Source organism: Sorex fumeus, unplaced genomic scaffold, assembly GCF_029834395.1.
Source record: "Sorex fumeus unplaced genomic scaffold, SorFum_2.1 ptg000094l, whole genome shotgun sequence".
In the NCBI taxonomy this organism is placed as follows: domain Eukaryota; kingdom Metazoa; phylum Chordata; class Mammalia; order Eulipotyphla; family Soricidae; genus Sorex; species Sorex fumeus.
In genome coordinates this window covers 18,356,663-18,379,271 of record NW_026606151.1, presented here as the reverse complement: position 1 = coordinate 18,379,271, position 22,609 = coordinate 18,356,663, and the positions used below count along the sequence as shown (strand labels likewise).

The 22,609-nt window shown below is 42.9% G+C and overlaps 1 protein-coding gene across 1 annotated transcript in view; it reads right to left on the bottom strand.

The window, feature by feature from the left end:
• Nucleotides 1-16,158: 16,158 nt before the first annotated feature.
• Nucleotides 16,159-22,609, bottom strand: part of LOC130040123 (E3 ubiquitin-protein ligase TRIM38-like) — a 35,184-nt gene continuing 28,733 nt past the window's right edge. The window contains exons 4-5 of the mRNA XM_056132141.1: nt 17,603-17,738; nt 16,159-16,679 (exon numbers count right to left, since the gene is read on the bottom strand). Coding sequence (XP_055988116.1) covers nt 16,159-16,679; nt 17,603-17,738 — 657 coding nt within the window. The remainder of the gene's footprint in view (nt 16,680-17,602; nt 17,739-22,609) is intronic.

Sequence of the window (22,609 nt, the reverse complement as noted above, 5' to 3'; positions counted from 1 at the left end):
GGGTTGTAGGCCAGGTTAGAATGTGCAAAGAGGTGTGGGAAAAAGACCCTGAAAGTTGGAGATAAGTGGACACTCAGGTGATGGGTGTGGTGTTGGAATGATGTATGCATAAGATTATCATCAATGATATTGTAAATCAGGATACCTCAATAAAAATGTGAATTATGAACAGGGCTTTATGGAATGACCATCTCCGAATGCAATAGTTATGTGTACCTAGGCTGAAAAGTCAACATGACAAATGACTTGGCACCTGAGTTGTGCAGGAGGAAGAGAGCGGCTTGGAATGCCTTCAAGAGTGTCGAAGAAATAACTAAGAGGACGAAGAACCTCCAGCTCCAAGCACATGTCTTCAATTCCACTGTTCTTCCTGTATTAACATACGCCTCAGAGACCTGGGCCCTACGAAAACAGGATGAGAACGCTATCCGGGTCTCTCAAAGAGGAATTGAAAGAGCTATGCTTGGAGTATCACGTTTCACTCAAATGAGAGAAAGAATCTGGAGTTCCGACCTTTGTCGATGATCAAGAATCAGGGACGCTGTTTCGTTTGCCAAGGCGTCAAAAATCAGATGGGCTGGACACGTAATGTGATTCGAAGATGACCGCTGGACTAGAGTCATTACCGACTGGATTCCACGGGATGTCAAAAGATTCCATGGCCACCCACCTACAAGATGGTCAGACTTCTTCATCAAGACACTGAACGATTGGTTTGAGGCTCTTTGTGTTCCTAGAACGAGCAGATGCCATTGGGCTACACTATCACACAACAGGGATGAATGGAGATATTACTGGTGCCCGCTCGAGCAAATCAATGAGTAACGGGATATCAAGTGATCAAGTGATGAATAGTGCTTCAATGAACATAGGGGCATAAATGTCTTTGTAAAATAATTTGTTGAGACTCCTAAGGTATGTTCCAAGAAGTGTAATTTCCATGCTGTATGTATGTTTAATTCTTAGTTTTTTGAGAAGAGTACCTAATGTTGTTTTACATTCTTTATTTTAAATCCTGCTACATCGGGCGGAAGAGAAGGGCCACATGGAGGGCGGGACCCACAGCTCCCGGAGAAAAAGAAAAAAACAGGTTCCAAAAAGAGCCGAGATCATCGGGAAGTCCCAGATGGGGTAGGTACTGCATCCCGCCTCCCCCAGATGGAACCCCGGTGACCAGAAGCCTCTACAAGCACAGCTCGAGTATGCAGGAACTAGGACTTTTTCTCAAATCTGCCGGGACTACAGCTCCCAGGTAACATCTGATTCCGGAAGTCACGCCCACAGCCCGCCCCCCCAGTGCCATCTTTACAGCATACAGCCGGAAGAGAAGGGCCACATGGAGGGCGGGACCCACAGCTCCCGGAGAAAAAGAAAAAAACAGGTTCTAAAGAGAGCTGAGATCATTGGGAAGTCCCAGATGGGGTAGGTACTGCATCCCGCCTCCCCCAGATGGAACCCCGGTGACCAGAAGCTTCTACAAGCACAGCTCGAGTATGCGGGAACTAGGACTTTTCCTCCAAACCACACATCTCTCTATATACAAAGTGATCAATGGGAAGTAAACCACCCAACGTTTCTCCCTGAAAATCAGAGTTAAGTTTGGAGCACGGCCACAGCACCAGAAACACAAGGACTTAATGCAGAACCCAGCAGCTTGGAGCAGAAAAGTGAACGGACTATGCGTTAATCCAGGCCATCATGTCTGTCCAGAGGGGAAAGGGTGTTGCCCCATTCACCCTCTCCTCTCTGGAAAGAAAGATGGCGGCCGCAAGTGGAGCCTTGTGGACAGCAGGTATGAGCCGGGGGTGTGGGGGCAACTAAAACCTCATGGGAAGGGGGACGTTCCGGTCCGTCCTTCACACCCTACCGAGGTCACCAGTTGCCCCCCACGAGCGGCTCTCCAGCACGGCCACAGCCCCAGAAGCACAAGGACTTAATGCAGAATCCAGCAGCTTGGAGCAGAAAAGTGAATGGACTATGCGTTAATCCAGGCCATCATGTCTGCCCAGAGGGGAAAGGGTGTTGCCCCATTCGACCTCTCTTCTCTGGAAAGAAGGATGGCGGCCGCATGGGAGCCTTGTGGACAGCAGGTATAAGCCGGGGGTGTGGGGGCGACTAAAACCTCATGGGAAGGGGGGCATTCCGGTCCGTCCTTCATGCCCTACCAAGGTCACCAGTTGCCCCCCACGAGCGGCTCTCCAGCACAGCCACAGCCCCAGAAGCACAAGGGCTTAAAGCAGAACCCAGCAGCTTGGAGCAGAAAAGTGAACGGACTATGTGTCAATCCAGGCCATCATGTCTGTCCGGAGGGGAAAGGGTGTTGCCCCATTCGCCCTCTCCTCTCTGGAAAGAAAGATGGCGGCCGCAAGTGGAGCCTTGTGGACAGCAGGTATGAGCCGGGGGTGTGGGGGCGACTAAAACCTCATGGGAAGGGGGGCATTCCGGTCCGTCCTTCACGCCCTACCGAGGTCACCAGTTGCCCCCCACGAGCGGTTCTCCAGCACGGCCACAGCTCCAGAAGCACAAGGACTTAATGCAGAACCCAGCAGCTTGGAGCAGAAAAGTGAATGGACTATGCGTTAATCCAGGCCATCATGTCTGTCTGGAGGGGAAAAGGTGTTGCCCCATTCGCCCTTTCCTCCCTGGAAAGAAAGATGGCAGCCGCATGGGAGCCTTGTGGACAGCAGGTATGAGCCGGGGGTGTGGGGGCGACTAAAACCTCATGGGAAGGGGGGCGTTTCGGTCCGCCCTCCACGACCTACCGAGGCCACCAGTTGCCCCCCACGAGCGGCTCTCCAGCACGGCCACGACTCCAGAGCACAGAAACCAATTTCTTAACTATCTGACTTTCAGTAGAAATACTTCCAGGGTCAATAGGTAAAATAGCAGAAATCCAAAACCAACATTTAATTCTTGAACCCAGCTGTAGAAAGCAAATCACTTCACAATGCTTTTTCAGCATGTCTGATTGGGGGGGGGGGGTAAACTCTAAATAATAGTGGTGAATCTTTTAATGAAACAATGAATCTAATCAAAGCAGATAGAGTGTTAACTAGAATTCATCTGCCTCACAGGGACTGGGAGGGGTGGGGGGTGGGGTCTTATTGGGGTTCTTCATGGTAAAAAATAAGTATTGGTAAAGGGAAATGTGTTTGATATTTGCATGACTGAGACCTAAACCTGAAAGCTTTGTAACCTTTCCCACAGTGATTCCATAAATAAATAAATTGAAAAAAACAACAAGAATATTATTCACCAAATAATTTCTGCTTTATAGAATTTTGACATTTTTATCTTTATCTTATTACTTAATTTGATCTTTATCTTATTAGTTATTGCATCAGAAACTGTCTCTAGCAATGTAAAATTGCTATTAAAAACTTTTCTGAATAAGAAAAAAAAATCTTGCTACATCGGGATGTTAGATGCCTGCTAAAAGTAGGATATGGACCAAACATGGATGCTTAGTGCCTATGTCGCAAACCATAACACCCAAAAGGAGAGAGAGAGTAAGAGGGAATGAGTCTGCCACAGAGGCAGGGGATAGGAAGGGGTGAGGGTGGTGGGAGGGATACTGGTAACATCAGTGGTGGAGAATGGGCACTGGTGGAGGGATGGGTACTCAAACATTGTTTGATTTCAATGTAATCACGAAAATTTGTTAAATCTGTAACTGTATCACACGATGATTCATTAAACTTAGAAAACAAATAAGTAAATAACTCTTGCTTACCTGAGGCATAGCCAGTCAGATAATGGAATTGACTGAGAGTCCTCCTGTTGTTCATCAATTTACTCGAGTGGGCCCAGTAACATCTCCATTGTTTTTGAGACTTGTTGTTACTGTGTTTGGCATATTGAATACAACACGGGTAGCTTGCCAGGTTCTGCCATACAGGCGAGATACTCTTGATAGCTTGCCGGGCTCTCCGAGAGGGGTGGAGGAATCAAACCTGGCTCGGTCAGGCTGGCTGCACACAAGGCAAACGCACTACCACTGTGCTATCGCTCCAGCCCGACTGAGAGTAGACACAACGAATATAAAAGGGAGAAGAGGAAAAAATACCTATGCCATCCCCTCTGTGCCCAAGCAGAGGGCATTAAAAGCAGCTATTCTTGCCACATGGCTAAGAACAAACGACAAGTGAAGGGACAAAGAGCATGGGGAAGCTGGCCTTAAGGGACAGCCACAGAGTAGCAGATCTCAGACCAGGAGACAGCAAAATGCCCAGGGCATCTTAGAGAGCATGGAAGGGTACCAGTGACCCAGAGAGGTCAGCATGAAGACAGGGTAAGTAATACCCATCATTGTGAATTCAAAGTTGGGTGCATGGCATGTGTTCTGTGGCCAAGACTCACCTCCCCACTCCGGCTGGCCAATGGCAATGGGAAAACCAAGGAGAGAACATGGCACCAGGCTTCTTGGTAATCAGTTGCCCTTTATTCAAGAGTCACAGCATTAGAAGTTAGTAATAGAGAAGAGTGGGGATAGCAATTACACATAGGTGTGGTTGAACATTATCATAATAAACAATGAACAGATGTAAAGTTTAAGGGGAAGCCCTCCTAGGAAATACTCAAGCACAAACTCTTATCTTGCAAGGAGATCTACCCAAGAGCAGAATTCCAACTAAGGGAATATTGCTTTCTCCTTTCCTTAGTCCCTATAAAACACTCATCCTAAATTTACTTCTTAATAATACCTCTAGCCATTTTGTATGGACAAAGTAAGAGATATATTAAGTATAAAGGTGCCACTTCCTGGGACATCTTGCTATATATCCCAGACTACAATCTTCAGGCTGGTTAGTCTTTCCTAACTCCTGTAGAGTTCTTATCCAGTTACTTCTTTTTGGGTCGTGATAGAATTTGTTCCATGACCATGCTCTTAATTTATTATACACTTTATGGCACTTAGCCTGTCCATTTTAGATGCCGGGGTAACTTTAGGCTTGCCCTGGGTCAATCCACGTTCCTCAGAAGGAACCCTGTTTGGGGGTATTAGGAACTAAGGGCAACTGAGGCTTACATTGAATAAACATAACAGATGCCCAGGAGTAAATATTATTCAGAGTCATTTAACTCTCAAGTTACAAAAGCATGACATTAACTGCCTTCCTGTGTCTATAAAAAAAGGACACTGCTCTAAAGTGAACTATACAAAGGATATAAAGGAAAGAGAAAATTAATATTGCACTTGCATATACAAAACTCAGAGTCCTCAGAAAAATTTGACTCTACAAGTCACAGGGTCAGCTTTGTGGATGTGGTGATTAACAGATAGAGGAAGCAGAGCACAAAAGAGAAGATAAAGATAAACACAGAGGATAGAAAGTTCCTGATGGAATTGAGTGTGCTTCAGGAAAACTGTGATGGGTGTAACTCAAAAAATTTAAGCTCCCTGCAGTGGGGGAAAGGACAAATCAATATTAAACCTAAAATGTGGAGAACATCTCCCCCTTTTCTGTTTGTAAAAGGCAAAAGATCATAATAGGTTTGATGAGTCATGGCCTCAGTATTGCCTAGTCTTTTCCGAAAAAGGCAGGATCCTATGAACAATAAAATGGACATGATAAGTGAGGCCAAACCAGTGGTGCCAATAGTGGGTGATATTTTGCCACCAAGACCTCGGATCAAGGCCCTGTAATGTGTCTGCAATACCCTGGGCTAAGTTTTCATACTGAACTCCAAAGAGTTTATCTTTAAACACTCAAAAGATCTCATTTTGAAGAACAAGAGTTTCTAGAAACATAAATTTCCCTTCAGATCCTGCAAATGGTATCTAATTTGGTCCCAAGTATGACTGAACACATTATATTGGGGGGGGGGGGGGAATGAAGGGGTAGGAATGACACAGTGACACAGAAAGAGGTATTATTCCAGTCACAAACAGTCTCATTTGTTGCTCCAAGATTTAAACCCACCGCTGGACCCAGAGCAGTGCCTGTTGTAAAGTGTTCAATCATTGTTCAGCATCATGGTTGACAGTAGCCAGCAAAGAGTTTGTACCTTAAATGCCTTATATCCTCCAAGACAAGTGCAGGATGCCACCGAGGCAGGATTCATACTGTGATTCAGGTCTCCAGAATCTAGTATGGGAGGCCTCGAACCAGGGCTTCAGCTAAGGGTCCTGTCGCCTCCCTCTTCTGCAGAAGTACACTATGGTCAGGGTGATTTTCAGGTTCCTGGGACTTAAGGGCACAGGCTCTGAGTGGGGTAAACCTTAAATGACCCTAGACCTACAGTGCCACAATGAAGAGTTTTTTGAATTGCTTTTGTACTGAAGTTATCTTTGTGTCTTCTCTTATGGAGAAGGCCAAATTAGCCCCCCCCCCAAAAAAATAACCCTAAACTTCTCTCACCACTTACAATTATTATCTCAATATTATGATTGAAGCAACTGAGACACTGAGAGGGTGGTGTGACTTGTCTATTTTAAGTAAGATCAGAAATTGGATGTAGATCCTTTCGTATGTGAAAAGGGAGAAAACTTTGCTTGTTGCTTCACCTGGAATTATTAAAGGACTTGGGATGTTCAAGTTTTAGAAGCAGACAAGCAGGTGGGGTGGTTAAAAGTGAAAAAAAAAAAACCCAGCATCTTCAACCTCAGAGTGTGAATCTCATAGAAAGGAGGCCCGTGGGATTTATGTATGAGATCGAAAACCAGTGGGAAGTTCCATTCCAAGGACTGGAGTGAACTGGGGACACCTGACTCAAGGGATAGGAGAGGGCAAGTCATTGGGAAACTCGGATGAGTTCACAGACTTCAGCAAAGTTCTCATCACAGTTCTCACCACGTGCTCATTAAAATGCCCGTCAAGCACGTTCTTCTGAAAAAATGATTTATCTCCTTGTTCCTGAAGAAGAGACTCTGTTGAGTAAAGTACCTGCAGAGTTTTCTGTACCAGTGACAGTCCCTGTAAACTCCTGTCTTGTGGAGTCCCAGGAAACCAGTGAACAAACTCCACTTCAGCGTGGGGAAAGCTGTGGGTGTGAGAGCAAGGAAGCTATTCTCCACCACAGGTCATTAGGGAAGGAGTGAGGAATTACTATTTGAGAACATGAATAAGCCTTGTTCCCCTGAGTAATATTAAGTAGTTAATAATGGCAATGATATCCAAATGCTGTGCTTTTAAAATCTAATTACTAAACATCAGTGATCTGAATTCTATGATAGTTTTTTTTTTCAAGAGATGTCTTTTATTAACTACTGTCCCTTGAACTTTGCTCTGGTCAGTGGCTTCACAGGTGATGTTCCCTTGCATCTTACTTGTATTCTGTGATGACTCCTTATAACTTTCTAATTACATTGGGGTCACCATTTGTGGGAATTCACCCTAACAAAACCAATCACATTGGCACCTTTGACCCCCATTCAGTCAAGCACAAAGAATGAGACTGTGACAGTCAGGAAACTCCCAGGCAGGGAAAATCCCCAGAGTAAAACAAGTCTAGGTTAGTTTACCATGAAGGAAAAAAAAAGAAGGCCTAATCAAGAACAGAATATTTTATTTTTATTAATTATTTCAGCTGGAGCTATAGCACAGCGGGTAGGGTGTTTGCTTTGCACATGGCCGACCCAGTTTCGATTCCTCCATCCCTCTCAGCGAGTCCAGTAAGCTATCAAGAGTATCCTGCCAACATGGCAGAGGCTGGCAAGCTCCCTGTGGCATATTTGATATGCCAAAAAACAGTAACAACAAGTCTCACTATGGAGACGTTACTGGTGCCTGTTGGAGCAAAATGATGAACAATGGGGATGACAGTGCTACAGTGCTAATTATTTATTTTTGGTTTGGGAGCCACACCCAGAGAATGCTCAAGGATCACTCCTTGCTCTGCACTAAGGAGTTACTCCTGGTGGTGCCTCAGAGGACTACCTGGGGGGCTGGGGATTGAACCTGGGTCAGCTGCATTGTAAAGCAAGCTCTAGCTCTCTCCCTGCTGTGCTATCATTCCAGACCCAAAACAGAATACTTTAATATCTAGTTTACAGTGAGGGCAGCAAAGTTAGCCTTGACCAGAATAGAACACACCTGCACTGGAATAGAACAGGACTTTAATGCATGGCTTTAATGCTATAAAGGTGGTTGCTGATTGTGTATCACCCTATGATGACAGGTATGCAAATATCCCAGCCTTTGCTCTTATGTACCTGCTGTTCTCACTGTACCTGTGAATGGGAGCAATGGCTCATAAGTCTGGAGCCAGAGAGCCAGGATGGGGAAAAAGAATTTGTGTTCAATATGTGATTATTTCCTTGTTTTATTCCCTGGGGTTTTCCTGGCTAGCTTGCAAGCTGGAGAGGCTACATCATGGGAATAATTTCCCATAATAACCTTCTTTGAAACAACCCACTCTTTTCTTTTCTCATCACTGCTTGTGCATAAAAGTTTTTCACTTTGCACAGCTCCTAGGAACTTCTTTCTATGTGTTGGTTTGGATGCTGCCCAACTGATCCTTTGTGTGATAGACATTCTTTTAATTTATTTGTCTTTATTTCCTTCTTTTTTAAAAAATTTTTATTAGTGAAACACCATGAGGTACAGTTGCAGACTTACAAATTTTTGTGCTTGGGTTTCAGTTATACAATGATCAAGTACCCATCCCCCCCACAAGTGCCCATCCTCTACCACAAGGGGTCCCAGCATTCCCCCACCCCCCATCCCCCCCCCCCGTCCCACCCTACCTCTGTGGCAGGGCATTCCCCCTTGTTCTCTCTCTCTTCTTTTGGGTACTGTGTTTTGCAAGAGAGGCATTGAGTGGCAATCATGTTTGGTCTATAGACTACTTTTAGCATGACTCTCCCACCCTGGGAGGGTCCTCACAACACCCTTTATTTGGTGCTCTCTTCTCTATCTGAGTTGCCTTTTCACCTAGCACGTGTTGCTGGCCTTCAAGTCATGGAGCAAAATTCCTGGTACTAATCTCAGCCATTCCTGGGTGTTAGTCTCCCTTTTTGTTGCTTTATGTTCCCCAGATGAATGCAATCTTTCTGTGTCTATCCCACTATTTCTGACTCATTTCGCTTAACATGATATTTTCCATGTAGTACCACTTGTATGTAAATTTCATAACTTCATCTTTTCTAACAGCTACATAGTACTCCATTGTGTAAATGTACCAAAGTTTCTTTAACCAGTCATCTGTTCTTGGGCACTCAGGTTTTTTCCAGATTCTGGCTATTGTAAAGAGTGCTGCAATGAACAAACAACCATGCACAAAAGTAAGATTGAAATGGATTTATGACCTCAACATCAGACCGGAATCCATAATGTTTATTGAAGACAAAGTCGGCAAAACTCTCCATGATATTGAAGCTAATGGTATCTTCAAAGATGTCACGCCACTGGCCAAGCAAGTGAAAACAGAGATAGACAAATAGGACTCTCTTAAACTAAGAAGCTTCTGCACCTCAAAAGAAACAGTGACCAAAATACAAAGACAGCCTCCAGAATCAATTAATCACTTAACTTCCCGTTAGTCGTCGATTTGCTCGAGCGGGCGCCAGTAACGTCTCCATTTGTCCTTGTCGCGTGCTAGTGTAGCCCAGTGGCATCTGTTTGCTCCGGGAACATGAAGAGCCTCAAACCGATCTTTCATGATCTTGACGAAGAAGTCTGACCATCTGGTAGGTGGGCGGCCACGCGGTCTTTTGACATCCCGTGGAATCCAGTCGGTAACAGCTCTAGTCCAGTGGTCGTCTTTAAATCTCATTACGTGACCAGCCCATCTGATTTTCGACACCTTGGCAAATGAGACAGCATCCCTGATTCTTGATCATCGACGGTTGTCAGAACTCCGGATTCTTTCTCTCATTTGAGTGAAACGTGATATTCCAAGCATAGCTCTTTCTATTCTTCTTTGGGAGACCAGAATAGCATTCTCATCTTGTTTGCGTAGGGCCCAGGTCTCTGAGGCATATGTTAATGCAGGAAGAACAGTGGAATCAAAGAGATGTGCCTGGAGCCGGAGGTTCTTCATCCTCTTAGCTATTGCTTCGACGTTCTTGAAGGCATTCCAAGCCGCTCTCTTCCTCCTGCACAGCTCGGGTGCCAGGTCATTTGTCATGTTGACCTCTCGACCTAGGTACACATAGCTCTTGCATTTGGAGATGGTCATTCCGTTGACAGCGAATGGGGCATCAGGAACGAGGCTGATTCTCATAAACATAGTCTTCGTAAGATTCAGCTGTAGTCCTACCTTTCCACACTCACGGTCAAAGTCGGCCAGCATTTGTGCCGCTTGGCTGATGTTTGGTGTTATTAAAACAATGTCATCAGCAAAGCGGAGGTGGTGTAGTTGCCGACCATCTATCTTCACTCCCATTCCTTCCCATTCCAGTCGTCACATGATGTTCTCGAGGGTGACACTGAAGAGTTTCGGTGAAATGGTATCACCCTGCCACACCCCTCTCTTGACATCAGTGATCACTTCTTTGTAGAATGATGAGATCCTGGTAGTGAATCCGCAATACAGCTCACGGAGGATCCTGATATATTGGGCTTGAATGCCCTGATTAGCTAGGGCTTCAATGACTGCTTCCATCTCAACAGAATCAAAGGCCTTCTTTAAATCAATGAACCTTAAACAGAGCGGCATCTTGAACTCCCGAGAAACCTCAATGAGCTTGGTTATCGTGTGGATATGGTCGATGGTGCTGAATCCTTTGCGGAACCCGGCTTGCTCGCATGGTTGTCCTTCATCTAGTGTTCTGCCAATCCTATTTAGGATGACTCAAGTGAACAACTTGTAGATGACAGACAATAGGCAGATCGGCCGATAGTTGCCAATGTCATGGATGTCTCCCTTCTTGAACAGTAGTACGGTCCTGCTGGTTTTCCATTGGGATGGAACCTAGCATTCAGAAAGGTAGCAAGTGAAGAGCCGAGCCAGTGTATTGATGAGTACTGACGGCAGGTTCTTCAGGTGTTCAGATCTGACCTTGTCTGGGCCGGGTGCTGTTTGTTTCTTTACCGACGAAATGGCGTGTCGGATTTCGGAAGGGAGAATGTTGGGAACGACATATCCATCCTGTGGAATTTGGTATGTCAGCAAGTGGACATGGCTATCGAAGAGATTTGAGTAGAAGTCATGGATAATCTTCTCCACTGCCGTTCTGGAGGATGTGATGGATCCATCAGGACGTCGGAGGGCAGTCATCTTGGTCTTGTAGTTGGCGAAGGACAGGCAGGCGTTACGAATACTTTTCCCGGCTTCTGCCGCATCTACCAGTACTTCTGCTCTTCTCTCTTTGAGGTCTTCCTTGATCGCATCTCTGCACTGCTTTGCGAGCTCAGACGTTAGCTTGCGGTTGCCTGAGGTATGCGCTAAACCACGCTGGCGAATTAGCTCAAGAGTTTTCGAAGATAGGCGATTTTTTGTGGCTCTCTCTCTTGGCGTTCCTCGCACATTCATGGAGGTGCTGAACCAGTCGATCGTATTCCTCGTCAACGTTGTCAAAAATGGCATCTTCCCATGTTGCCGCAATAGTACCAAAGAGTTCCCAGTTGGTGGTCATTCTGGGAGTTCTCTTTTTGAACTTTGCAGCCCTTTCTCCCTGCTCTGTAAAGTAGAATTTTGCACAAAGGAGACGGTGGTCCGATTCATTCAAAATTTTGGGACAACAGCGACATTAGTCAGGCAAAACCGTCGATTGAATATGATGTGGCCTATTTCATTGTGGAATCGTCCACCGGGAGACTCCCATGTCCATCGTTTAGATTCTGCCTTCTGGAACTGTGAGTTACCATGAAGGGTCTTGGTCGACATGATGAACTCAGACAGTCTCTCACCCTGTTCGTTCCACTCTAGGCCATGGGTTCCGATGTGAAGTTCTTCAGCTGATCTTTTCGGTCCTATCTTGGCATTAAAATCACCCATAATGATCTTGTAGAAGGTGTGGTCTTCTTTATAGAACTTCTCTAGCTCCATGTAGAACTTCTCGATTTCTCCTTCATCATAATGAGATGTTGGTGCGTAGACAACGAAGATAGAAACTGCAGGCAGTGAGCCACATCTATTCAAATGTAAACGTCCGATTCGGGTTGTTAGGCATTCGAATGAATCAATGCTCTTGGCCAAGTTTGTGTTGACAAGGACACTGACGCCTCCGACACCTCTTTTATCGCATGTTCCGAGGCACAATTCTTCTCCAGTGTCGAAAACGGCATGGTGAGATTCGTGCCTTCTTGTTTCAGTCAGACCAATGATGTCGTACTTGATCATTCGCGCTTATACCATCAGGTCCTCGATGGATGCATCTGATGCTAGCGTACGTGCATTGAAAGTACAGATGATCATTTTTGTCTTCCTTCGTTGTGGCAGCCTAGGTCGGCCTTGAGATTTTGTCGGCCTCTCCCTTCTCATCCTTCTCAGTGCTGCCATGTCGGTGAAGCCTTCAGGGTCAGATGAATGAGACCAGTTGTAGTTACTGGTTTTGGCATATCGAATACACAACGGATAGCTTGCCAGGCTCTTCCGTGCGGGCAGAATACTCTCGGTAGCTTGCCAGTCTTTCCGAGAGGGATAGAGGCTTTTGGGGCGACCTCTAATCACCCTTGTAGGTGTTACCATATTTGAACCCTATCAAATGTGGTACGACAATTCCAGAAGATGGGTATTTAGTGTCTTATGATGTGTCACGCGGCCGCTTTGCTGCCGCACGGGTCCAGAAAGTGTCCTGGAGTGTGGCGACAGCTGGGTAGTGGAAGTAGTGTTGAGAGTGGAAGTTTGCCAGTGGGGTATTTATCTGGGTAGGGTGGGTCTCCTGTGCGCAATTCGATCCCTGGGTGGTTGATGGAAGCAGACAGGGCAGGGTAGGGTGGGGCTCCTGATTAGAATCCCTTTGTCACCTGTGGTTGGTGGGAGCAAGCAGAGAAGCTCTGTCCCTGGGTCCGCCGAGCCTGGAGTGCAAGGTCTCAGAGAGTTCCGCTTATCTTGTTCTGTGGGTCTTCAGTCGTGCGTGGGTCTCGGCCGGAGCTGCCACACGGGTCTGGAAAGTGTCCTGGAGTGTGGCCACATTCCAGCCTACAGAATGGGAAAAAATATTCACCAAATACACATTCGACAAGGGGTTGATATCAAGGATATACAAGGTACTGGTTGAACTGCACAAGAAGAAATCACCCAACTCCGTCAAAAAATGGGGCTAGGAAATGAACATAAACTTTCGCAAAGAAGAAATCCGAATGGCAAAAAGGCACATGAGAAAATGCTCTACATCACTAATCATCAGAGAGATGCAGATCAAAACAACAATGAGATATCTTTTCACACCACAGAGACTGGCCCACATCCACAAGAACAAAAGCAACCAATGCTGGCGCAGATGTGGCGAGAAAGGGACCCTCCTTTACTGCTGGTGGGAATGCCGGCTGGTCCAACCCTTTTGGAAAACAGTATGGACGATTCTCAAAAAATTAGAATTTGATCTGCCATTTGACCCAGCTATAGCACTCCTGGGAATATATCCCAGAGAGGCAAAAAGGTATAGTCGAAGTGACATCTGCAATTGTTCAATGACTTTGTTTTTAATGCTTGGTCTTTCACTGTGGCTTCTCACAGAGCTGCTAAATAGGAAGAATATAGTCTTGATCTCCTAGAAAGATTCTTAGAGATTATCACGCAGACCTAGAGATGAATATTATTTAACTAACTTACCTCAGGGATTTTATTAGAAACAGATTAGCATTCTCTTGCAATTCTTTCACCATTGATGTCACTGAAACTATCTCTTGTCAGGACCCCCTTCTTTTCCTGACCTTCTCCCCATAAATTTCTTCTAACTTACTTTCTCTATGGACCCTATATAAACCAATAGTCTAAAACTGAAAGTAAACAGGCTGAATGGACAGCAAGTTCAGCAATGTCATGTTGTTAGTTACCGAATAAACTAATTTTTCTTGCATCAAACTTTGTTTCTTGAATAATTGGCCTTTGAGTCGCAAGCACCAATATTTATGTTTGGTAACAGAAACTTCATGAGAGTTGAAGCTCAGTGACCCTCTGACTTCATCTTTGCTTTATTGCTAATATCATTATAGATGTATCATTATACAAGATGGGCAGCCTATCATTTGTTATAGAATAAGTGAGGTATCGAAGTGTGTCTCTTAAATACTGTGAGTTCTTCAGGTGAATGAACCTCAAGAGAGGGACTTGGAATCTGTGATTATTCCTGTTAGTCAGAATCTCAGGTGACAATCTGTATTTGGGGACTAGTGTGATGTGCAGCTATGTGCACACTATCTGTGGGACTAAGGTCCAAAAATCATCAGTAAGGATCAGGTGGTGAGGGTGTTGCTTATGGAAATAAAGACTAGGAAAAGAAGTCAGGGATAATCTCTGAATATTTGGTTTTAGGCTCTTGTCTTTAAGACTCAGAAAAGAATTTCCAGAGAGGACAGTGAAGTAAAATCATCTTATTCAGAAAATTTGAAAGGAGAGTAAGAGAGACAAATAATCCCATAGAGTTAAAGAAAGGAATTACAGATGCCAAACTAGGATGTGGGTGATCCCAGAATATTAAAACATGTTGCTTGTTTTGTTAAGGTTAGTTTTGATGCTGGTGGGGTTCCCGGGTGACTTAAGCAATATCTTTTTCATTTTATGAAGGGATACTAACTATCACACCCTCTCCAGTCTTTGATAATGTCTCTCTTAAATAGCTATGTACCCAAAAGGTGGACTGCAATGCCATATGGGGTTGTGTGAGTGATTATGTGAAATCTTGAAAATATACTAAAAAATGTATTTTATAGCAAATTTATTCATAATTTACTATTACTAGATATTTTATTTGTATAAGTATAAAAGTTCCTGTGACAAAGGGAATTTATCATGGAAAAAGATTAAAAAGCTCTACTATATACAATGCAGGTGGAACTCTTTCCAAAAAGCTATTGGTTTTCAAAACTTATGGAATTTTTTCAAAATTAATGTATTACAGATGATAAAATTTCAGGAGGTATGAACAATGGGGTTAGAGAGAGAGAGAGTTCTGTCATAGGGCATTTGCCTTGCAAGCAGCTGACTTGGGTTCTCTGTGTAGCACTATAAATGGTCACCAGAGCCCTCCCAGCCGTGATTCCTGAGCTATGGTACAGGGGTAAACCATGAGCACAGACTCCAAAACAACCAAGCCAAAAAAGGTAAAAGAAGCCAAATCTGAGATTTGTTGGAATCTAAGACCACGTGGAGGCAAAGAAATCTAAGATGAATGTATGACTTCTGGATGACCTTGAACTTTATTATATACATCATACAAGACATTTTTAGAGTGAAAAATCACATCACTTCTCCCACTCACAAACTTTGAAATTACAGTATAAATATTTCAGGAAGTAACCAAATACGGTGAGACTCTGGGTTGAAATTTACCCCATGAAATTGCCATTCAGAAACCTCCCTTCTCTGAAATATTATGCTTAGGTGGGAGCTTATTAATTTATCTTGTTTCTATACCTTATAAACAGAAATTTGTGTATAAACTGCACTTCTCTGATTATTCCCTCACTGACAGAGTATATGCTATTACTTTTAGAAGCTATTTTACTTAAAAACAGGGGCCCTCATTCTTCACATACACATGCGCTCTGATTAAGAGTATACTTTTGTCCAAAAAGCCTTTTTTATATTCTTAATTTCTCTGATTCAATTTTGAACTTATTCCTGTGTGGATCACATGAATGTGTCCTTAGATCAGGGCCAAACTAACAGAGTCAGTCCAATCTGTGATCTTCATACAACATATTCAAACAGGGTTAAATGTAGATTGAGCAGGGTTTGTCTCAGATTATTCATACTGAAAGGGCAACTTTTTATTTCCTAAAGAGAAATCTTTGTGGAAAGTTCACCTCTCCCAAATATTTATTCCACAGAATTTGAGATCTGAATCCATAGATAAGGAATAGACAGGACAATGTATGATATCTGCTAACAAATAACTTAAGCCCTTAAAAGGTTCATCATTTGTGGTACTTTTTGAGTTTTTGTTTATCCATTCCGTGTAGATTTATTTTCGGCTAAAGCTCAACATTGTTCTCAAATATGAGAAAGAATGAAAAAAAAAGATCAAATATGTGCCCTGAGAGAATATGAATTATTTGCTAAACTGGATAAAAGAAGGAGCCTTGATTCATTGCTTAAATTCATTGCTTATGTATGTGGGTAAGGTAGGCACAAACTAGAATATTTGCCAATACGGAAGTAAGGTCTGAGAGGCTGAGAGAAGGAAACCTGTGAGAAGGTGAAGATGTGGGAACCAGTACGTACGTTGTAAAAGGATACAAGCCCAGCCTCACATTCCAGAAAAACCCCTACATCCCCAATCACCTCTTGCAGACAAAGGGGAGTTAGGGGGGATGTAAGTGCTACATAACCATGCTCTGTGCAGCGTCTGATGGCCCAGAATCCAGACTGAGGCATCAGTGTCATGTCACAATCCCTTGACACATTTTCCAGACAAACTCCCACATCCCACTCAGTTCCATTTTCAATGGACACTTCAAAGTAATGTCTTCCTGAGGTGAAGGCCTCACAGCCCAGGACACAGGGAGAGACTCTAAATCTCCGAGGAGTATCAACTTTCATCTGTGGCAATCGTCCCGTCACTAGTGTTTGATTCTTAGACAGATGTAGGTCATTGTGAGCTGTATCTGAATCCAATGTGACATCAACTAAAACGGATCAAAGCAACAAAGAAATAAAAAATGAGAGGGTAAAAATTACACTTATTTCACACCCAGTATTCAGTATACTTTTAATAGAACCACCTGTGTGTGTTCAAATGAAACCTTGACTTCTTACAAGCTCTCAGAGTTATTCTTTTCAGACTCAGTTTGTACAAAAAAAAAAATAGAAATCCTATGTGTCACAAGAATGGTGAGGAGGACTGAACGAACTAATATCTTCTTGGTGCTTGGTAAGACTGTGGTTAGGTGCTCCGGTTGTGTATCTGGTAATAGTAGCATGGTTGGTTACTCTTACTGTTGCTGCTATTGCTACTGTCACAACTGCTTCTACTATATTCATCTACTGATGTAAGGTCATTACCATTTCTCACTAATATAAGCAAAAAAGAGGGAACATATTTGACATGTTTGATTATTCTCTTCTCCAAAAATCCCTCCTCTTCTATTTAGGACTCCATAACTCATGGCATATGGGAGGAGAGAAAGTCCTATTTATTTGAAAAAATTAACAACTCTGTGGATAATAATAGAAAAATAACACAATTAATTCTATAGCTGGTTAGTGAAGAACCAGCATGTTACCCAGATTAATGAATGTTGTTTAATACAGATGAGAGTCCACTGAGGGGATTGGTTAATAAATTCAAAGTTATATGGGGCAGATGAGGAGGTCATTTGCTTGAGACACAGCACTAATGAACTGAAAAGTAAAAGTTTGAACAGCCCACACAGATAACCAGTGCTCTAGTCCTTGTCTAGGCACTGGAGTTACTAACAGTAGAGTGTAATAGCTGCAAAGAAATATATTACAAATATTTTCCCTATGAGTCAGCCCAGAGAACTACTGTAAAATCTGTTGCTTAAATTCCTTCATGCATATTATTTAGGAAATTCCTGATGTACCATACCTTGGTAGCTTTCTAAAATTTTCTTCATATCAAAGTAAAGCTCAGAAACATTGGGCTTCATGTGAATATCCACACAGACATACTCGGGAATAGTTAGCAACATAGCAGAACTCCTGGAATAAGTAGAGTCCAGAGACTTTATCAGTGGGACACTGGATTAGACTCTACATAGCCAATCCCTTTCCCTCCTCCATTCATAGCTCAGTTACCTGTCCAAGGTGTCTGTTACATCCTGTAGAGAAACAAAGATAGACATTGATATGCAAACAGAATTCCAAGGAATTTTAGCAAGTGGGGTGTTCTCTATAAACATACCTTCCAAAGAGTAAATGAAGTGGATTCAGACTTAGAAACTTAGTGATTTCCTGGTAATGATTTTCATGCCACTCCCCTTTGGGTATGAATGGTAGCATGTATATTAACTTTGGAGTGTGTTTTCTGCCCGACTGAACCTGAGGAGCTAGAGTGTTTGCAATCACAGTCTACAGGCTGCTTAGAGAAGGAGATCAGGAGTTTCCCCATGTGCTAGGTTTGACCGGATTCCTTCAGAGGGTCCCATATCTAACATTGTTAATCACAGAAGTCCTCACTGGAGAATCCATGCCGAGTTCTTGAGACTGATTCAGTGAGGTGGGGCTGCAGTTACAGTACAAAGGTGGAGCACATTGCTACATTCTCAACAAGCATGCTGCCATTATGGAAACTAGAAGAGTTCAGGCATTTATCTTAATCAGGCTAAAAAAAAATCTCATTTTTTATACAATGATCAAATACCCATCCCTCCACCAGTGCCCATTTCCCACCACCATTTGATCATTGTATAATTGAAACCCAAGCACAAAAATTTGTAAGTCTACAACTGTTCCTCATGGTGTCTCACTAATAAAAATAAAAAAATTTTAAAATATCTCATAACATCTGTTAGAGCCAAACTCAGTAAGCAAATCAGGAAACTGTTATCAATCACTTTAGCTGCCCTACTTTATCCTCCACTAATCATCAGAAATATATTTGAGGAGTTAGTTTAGTAGCTATGTATGTGAAACTGAGGCTAATACATGGCAACTAAAGTTACCCCATCTGTCCCTAGAATCATCATATCGACCATGGGAGTCTATTTTCTGATCTTAATAAAAATACTATAAACTCGCAAAGGCCACCCTTTGTATAGAGTCTACCCAGGGAACTGAAGTAAAACCTGATGCCTAATATCCTTTATTCATATTATTTAGGGAATTCCTGATGCACCATACCTTGATATCTTTCTAAAATTTCTCTATTTCATATTCTTTTAGATTCAGCTCTAAAAGAAACATTACTTTAAACTCCCTGTCCCAGTGTGCACTATTAAGAAAGGTAGGAAACCCTACCTATTTCCCCATGTTCTTCACTGTTCTACTCCAAATAGCCCAGCAGTGAACAACCTTCGTCCTTTCCTCCCAGTGCACAGTCTCACCTGCAGCAAATTCTGGGCTGAGCCCTGACATTTTCTCTCTAGTTCCAAGATATGGTGCTTGAGTTCCTGGGTCTGCTTTTCCAGCTTGCCTTCACTGGCCTGAAGTGTCTGCAGAATTTGCTTGTTTTCATTCTCCAGTTTCCATAAAAAAGACTTCTCTTCCTCATAGAGGATCATGTGAAATTTCTTAAAGTCTGACTGGATTTTTTTTCTCCAAATCTCTATATTCTCCTAGAAAGAAGAAAGTAATTCAAATTGTGGAAGGAAAAAAGGATACATTCATCAGTAGGTGAACCCATAAAAAAAAATGTTGTAGTAGGTTTATTGATTTAAAATTTAATATAAATCATAAGGGAGACAGAAAAACATAACTCTTGGTTTCTCTTTATGCTAGTCACAGTCTTTGTCCTCCCACTATCCATGATGCCTGAAATGAAAAACTAAGAGTATACTCCGTGACTTCAATATAATATCCACTCACAGACTTTAGGTAGATGTTAGAAGAAACTCCTAAAAAAAAAGGTAATATGTCTCTCTGGTCTATGGAATTTGAATATAAATGGTGGATTAGTTCAATGTTTCCAAAGGAACATGGGTACTTCTCATGAAAGGGCTGGTAATTCATGAAAATAGCGACACAGAGTTTGAAGTTCATATATTCTTTCATCATTTTTGCTCACCCTTATTGGTTCATAAGCTTAAGGAAATAACTTTTAACTTGAGGGATACCATTCATTAAATCTTAAGATAGCCAGTTTCTGACAAAAGTTAGTATGCTACAATCACCGTTGTGGTAAATGTCTCAAAGTGACAGGTTTAGGCTTGAAATGGGAGAAGAATTTGAGATACTTAAAACTTATAATCCAGTCAAGGATAAATCCAAGATAGGTATGCACAACTATTTTTCTTCTCCTAACTATGGTACCAGGAATACCAGAGAATTTTGTTGAATATTTAAAGAAATTGGAGAGAAATTATCAAACACAGAGCCATGTAGGAACTTGAAACCATTTATTCAGTCTTATTTAGTGAGATTGAAACACAATTTACATGATTTTGTTTTGCTTAATCCAGTTTGATGGCAAAACTGTACTGTAGAGCATACATGCTAAACTGCATGACAGAGCATATTTGAGGTCAGTATACTAGAATTCTGATGCTCCCGGAAGAGAACAGAATAGATGCTGTTCCTACCTCCATGCCTGGCTGTCCTCACTGGAGCCCCTTGGAGGAGGGCGGACTGAGTTTCCCTCCCCGCCCCAAGCAGAGCCCCGGCAGCTGAAGAACTCTGGTTCCAGCCACAGCCATGCTTAAGACCACTCTCCACACGTTTGGACGAGCCTCACACATGAAGGAACCGACCTAGGAACCCAGGTGTGTGGGACCCAGGGCATAGATCTCCAAGCCTGCTCAGATCTGGACTGGGCCTCCTCCACCCAGGTCCCCCATCTTCCAGTATGTAGGCGTTACATCCACCAACTGACCCCAGCACTGTGTAATCCCATCAACAGCCAATATCCAGGGACTATAAAACCCAGTTCCTGGAAGCGTGAGGCTGCATACATGGCCACATGACATTTTATTATCTAGTTCTTACTCTGGAGAACCTGGTATGTACCGAACGTATCCTGCCCGCACGGCAGAGCCTGGCAAAATCCCTGTGGCGTATTCAATATGCCAAAAACCAGTAACAATGATGGATCTCATTCTCCTGATCCTGAAAGAGCCTCAAATGTGGCACTTTCTAAAATCTCAGGGCTAGGACGAAGGAGATGTTACTGGTGCCTGCTCGAGGAAATTGATGAACAACAGGATGACAGTGATACAATGATATAAAGAAATTGGAGAGAAATTATCAAACATAGAGGCAAGTAGGAACTTGAAACCTAAATCTGAGATTCATTTAGTCAGTCTTATTTAGTGAGATTGAAACACAATTTACATGATTTTGTTTTGCTTAATCCAGTCTGATGCCAAAACTGTATTGTAGAGCATACATGCTAAACTGTATGACAGAGCATATTTGAGATCAGTAAACTAAAATTCTTACCATCTGCTTTATTATTTTCTCTCCTGTGCACAACTTCAAGGCCTCACATTCACCTTTTAGTTTCCTCAGTTTGGTCACAGTTTCCTGGAACTTTTTCTGAAGGAAAAATTGATATATTAGCATCTATTACATTTGAAAAATCTTCACTATGCTTTTAAGCGGGAATACCATTACTCTAAATTACAAAATAGCATTAAACAGTTATGTAGACCTTATACTTTCAGAGGATCAAAAGTCAGCTGCATGCAAGACAACTGTGCTGTCTCTCTAGTCCTTTTCTTTACGTTTTATAGAAATGTTTTTTAGCCCCTGGTGTTTATTAATTCAATGTCAGAAATCTCTGTTTAATGTCAACATTATCCTATATGTCGCAAATAAACTCCCACCCCTTCACCCCCAACTTCATGTGCCTCTGTAGACTACTGAGTTGATACCAAAATCCAGGCCTGACCTTCGTTCCCAATAATCCCCTGTCATTTCCTCTGCATACTTGAGACTGGTTGTGGCAAGTCAGTAAATTTCTTTTGTCTATGCCTCTACACATAGGTTTCTCTGTCTAAGACACCTTCTCTTCTCTGCACATTTATGTGGCCTTCGAGAGTCATTTCATGTCATCCCAGGTATCACTCCTACCCTTTGCTATCTCTCCCAAAACACAAACCAGGGGACCCCTTGGTAATTCTTCTGGTATCTTGGGGATGATTTAAAGATATCACCCATGCTTTTGGATCCTATTAAATAGTCCTGAGCACTGTAGAATCTCAAAGTAGATTCACAGGTTAAGCTGAAACTGCAGGGATGTGTGGAGCAATTCTATAATGTATTCTAATGAATTCATTATAGAGAGAAGACAAAAAGACAGTGAACATCCCGCTAAAAGTCAGGAGGGATAGTCCATGGGGATCCATTATAAATTGTTTATAATGGTTCAAACATATGTCCCGCAATCCCCACCAAGAGTGATCCTTGAGCATAGATAGAACCAGGAGTAAGCTGGGTGTGGCCCAGGACAAAACAAAACTGCAGCACTATAGCATTATTTTCTCATTTTCCATCAATTTGCTCGAGTGGGCACCAGTAACGTCTCCATTGTGAGACTTGTTACTGTTTTCGGCATATCGAATATGTCACACGTAGTTTGCCAGGCTTTGCCACGTGGGCAAGATATTCTTGGTAGCTTGCCGGGCTCTCTAAGAGAGATGGTCACAGGTAGTTTGCCAGGCTTTGCTATGTGGGCAAGATACTCTTGGTAACTTGCCGGGCTCTCTGAGAGAGACAGAGGAATTGAACCCAGGTCTGCCTTGTGCAAAGCAAACACCCTACCCGCTGTGCTATCACTCCAACTGAACAAAAGGATAAAATGGGTGATTCCCTTAAAGTTATAAGCAACTTCGTCTAGTCATCAACATATGTTCCTAGGATACAGTGAATATTTCTTCTGGAAGGTTCTGTTCCTCTGAAGTTTTCCCCACCAATGGACATATTTAGTTCCTTCTGACAA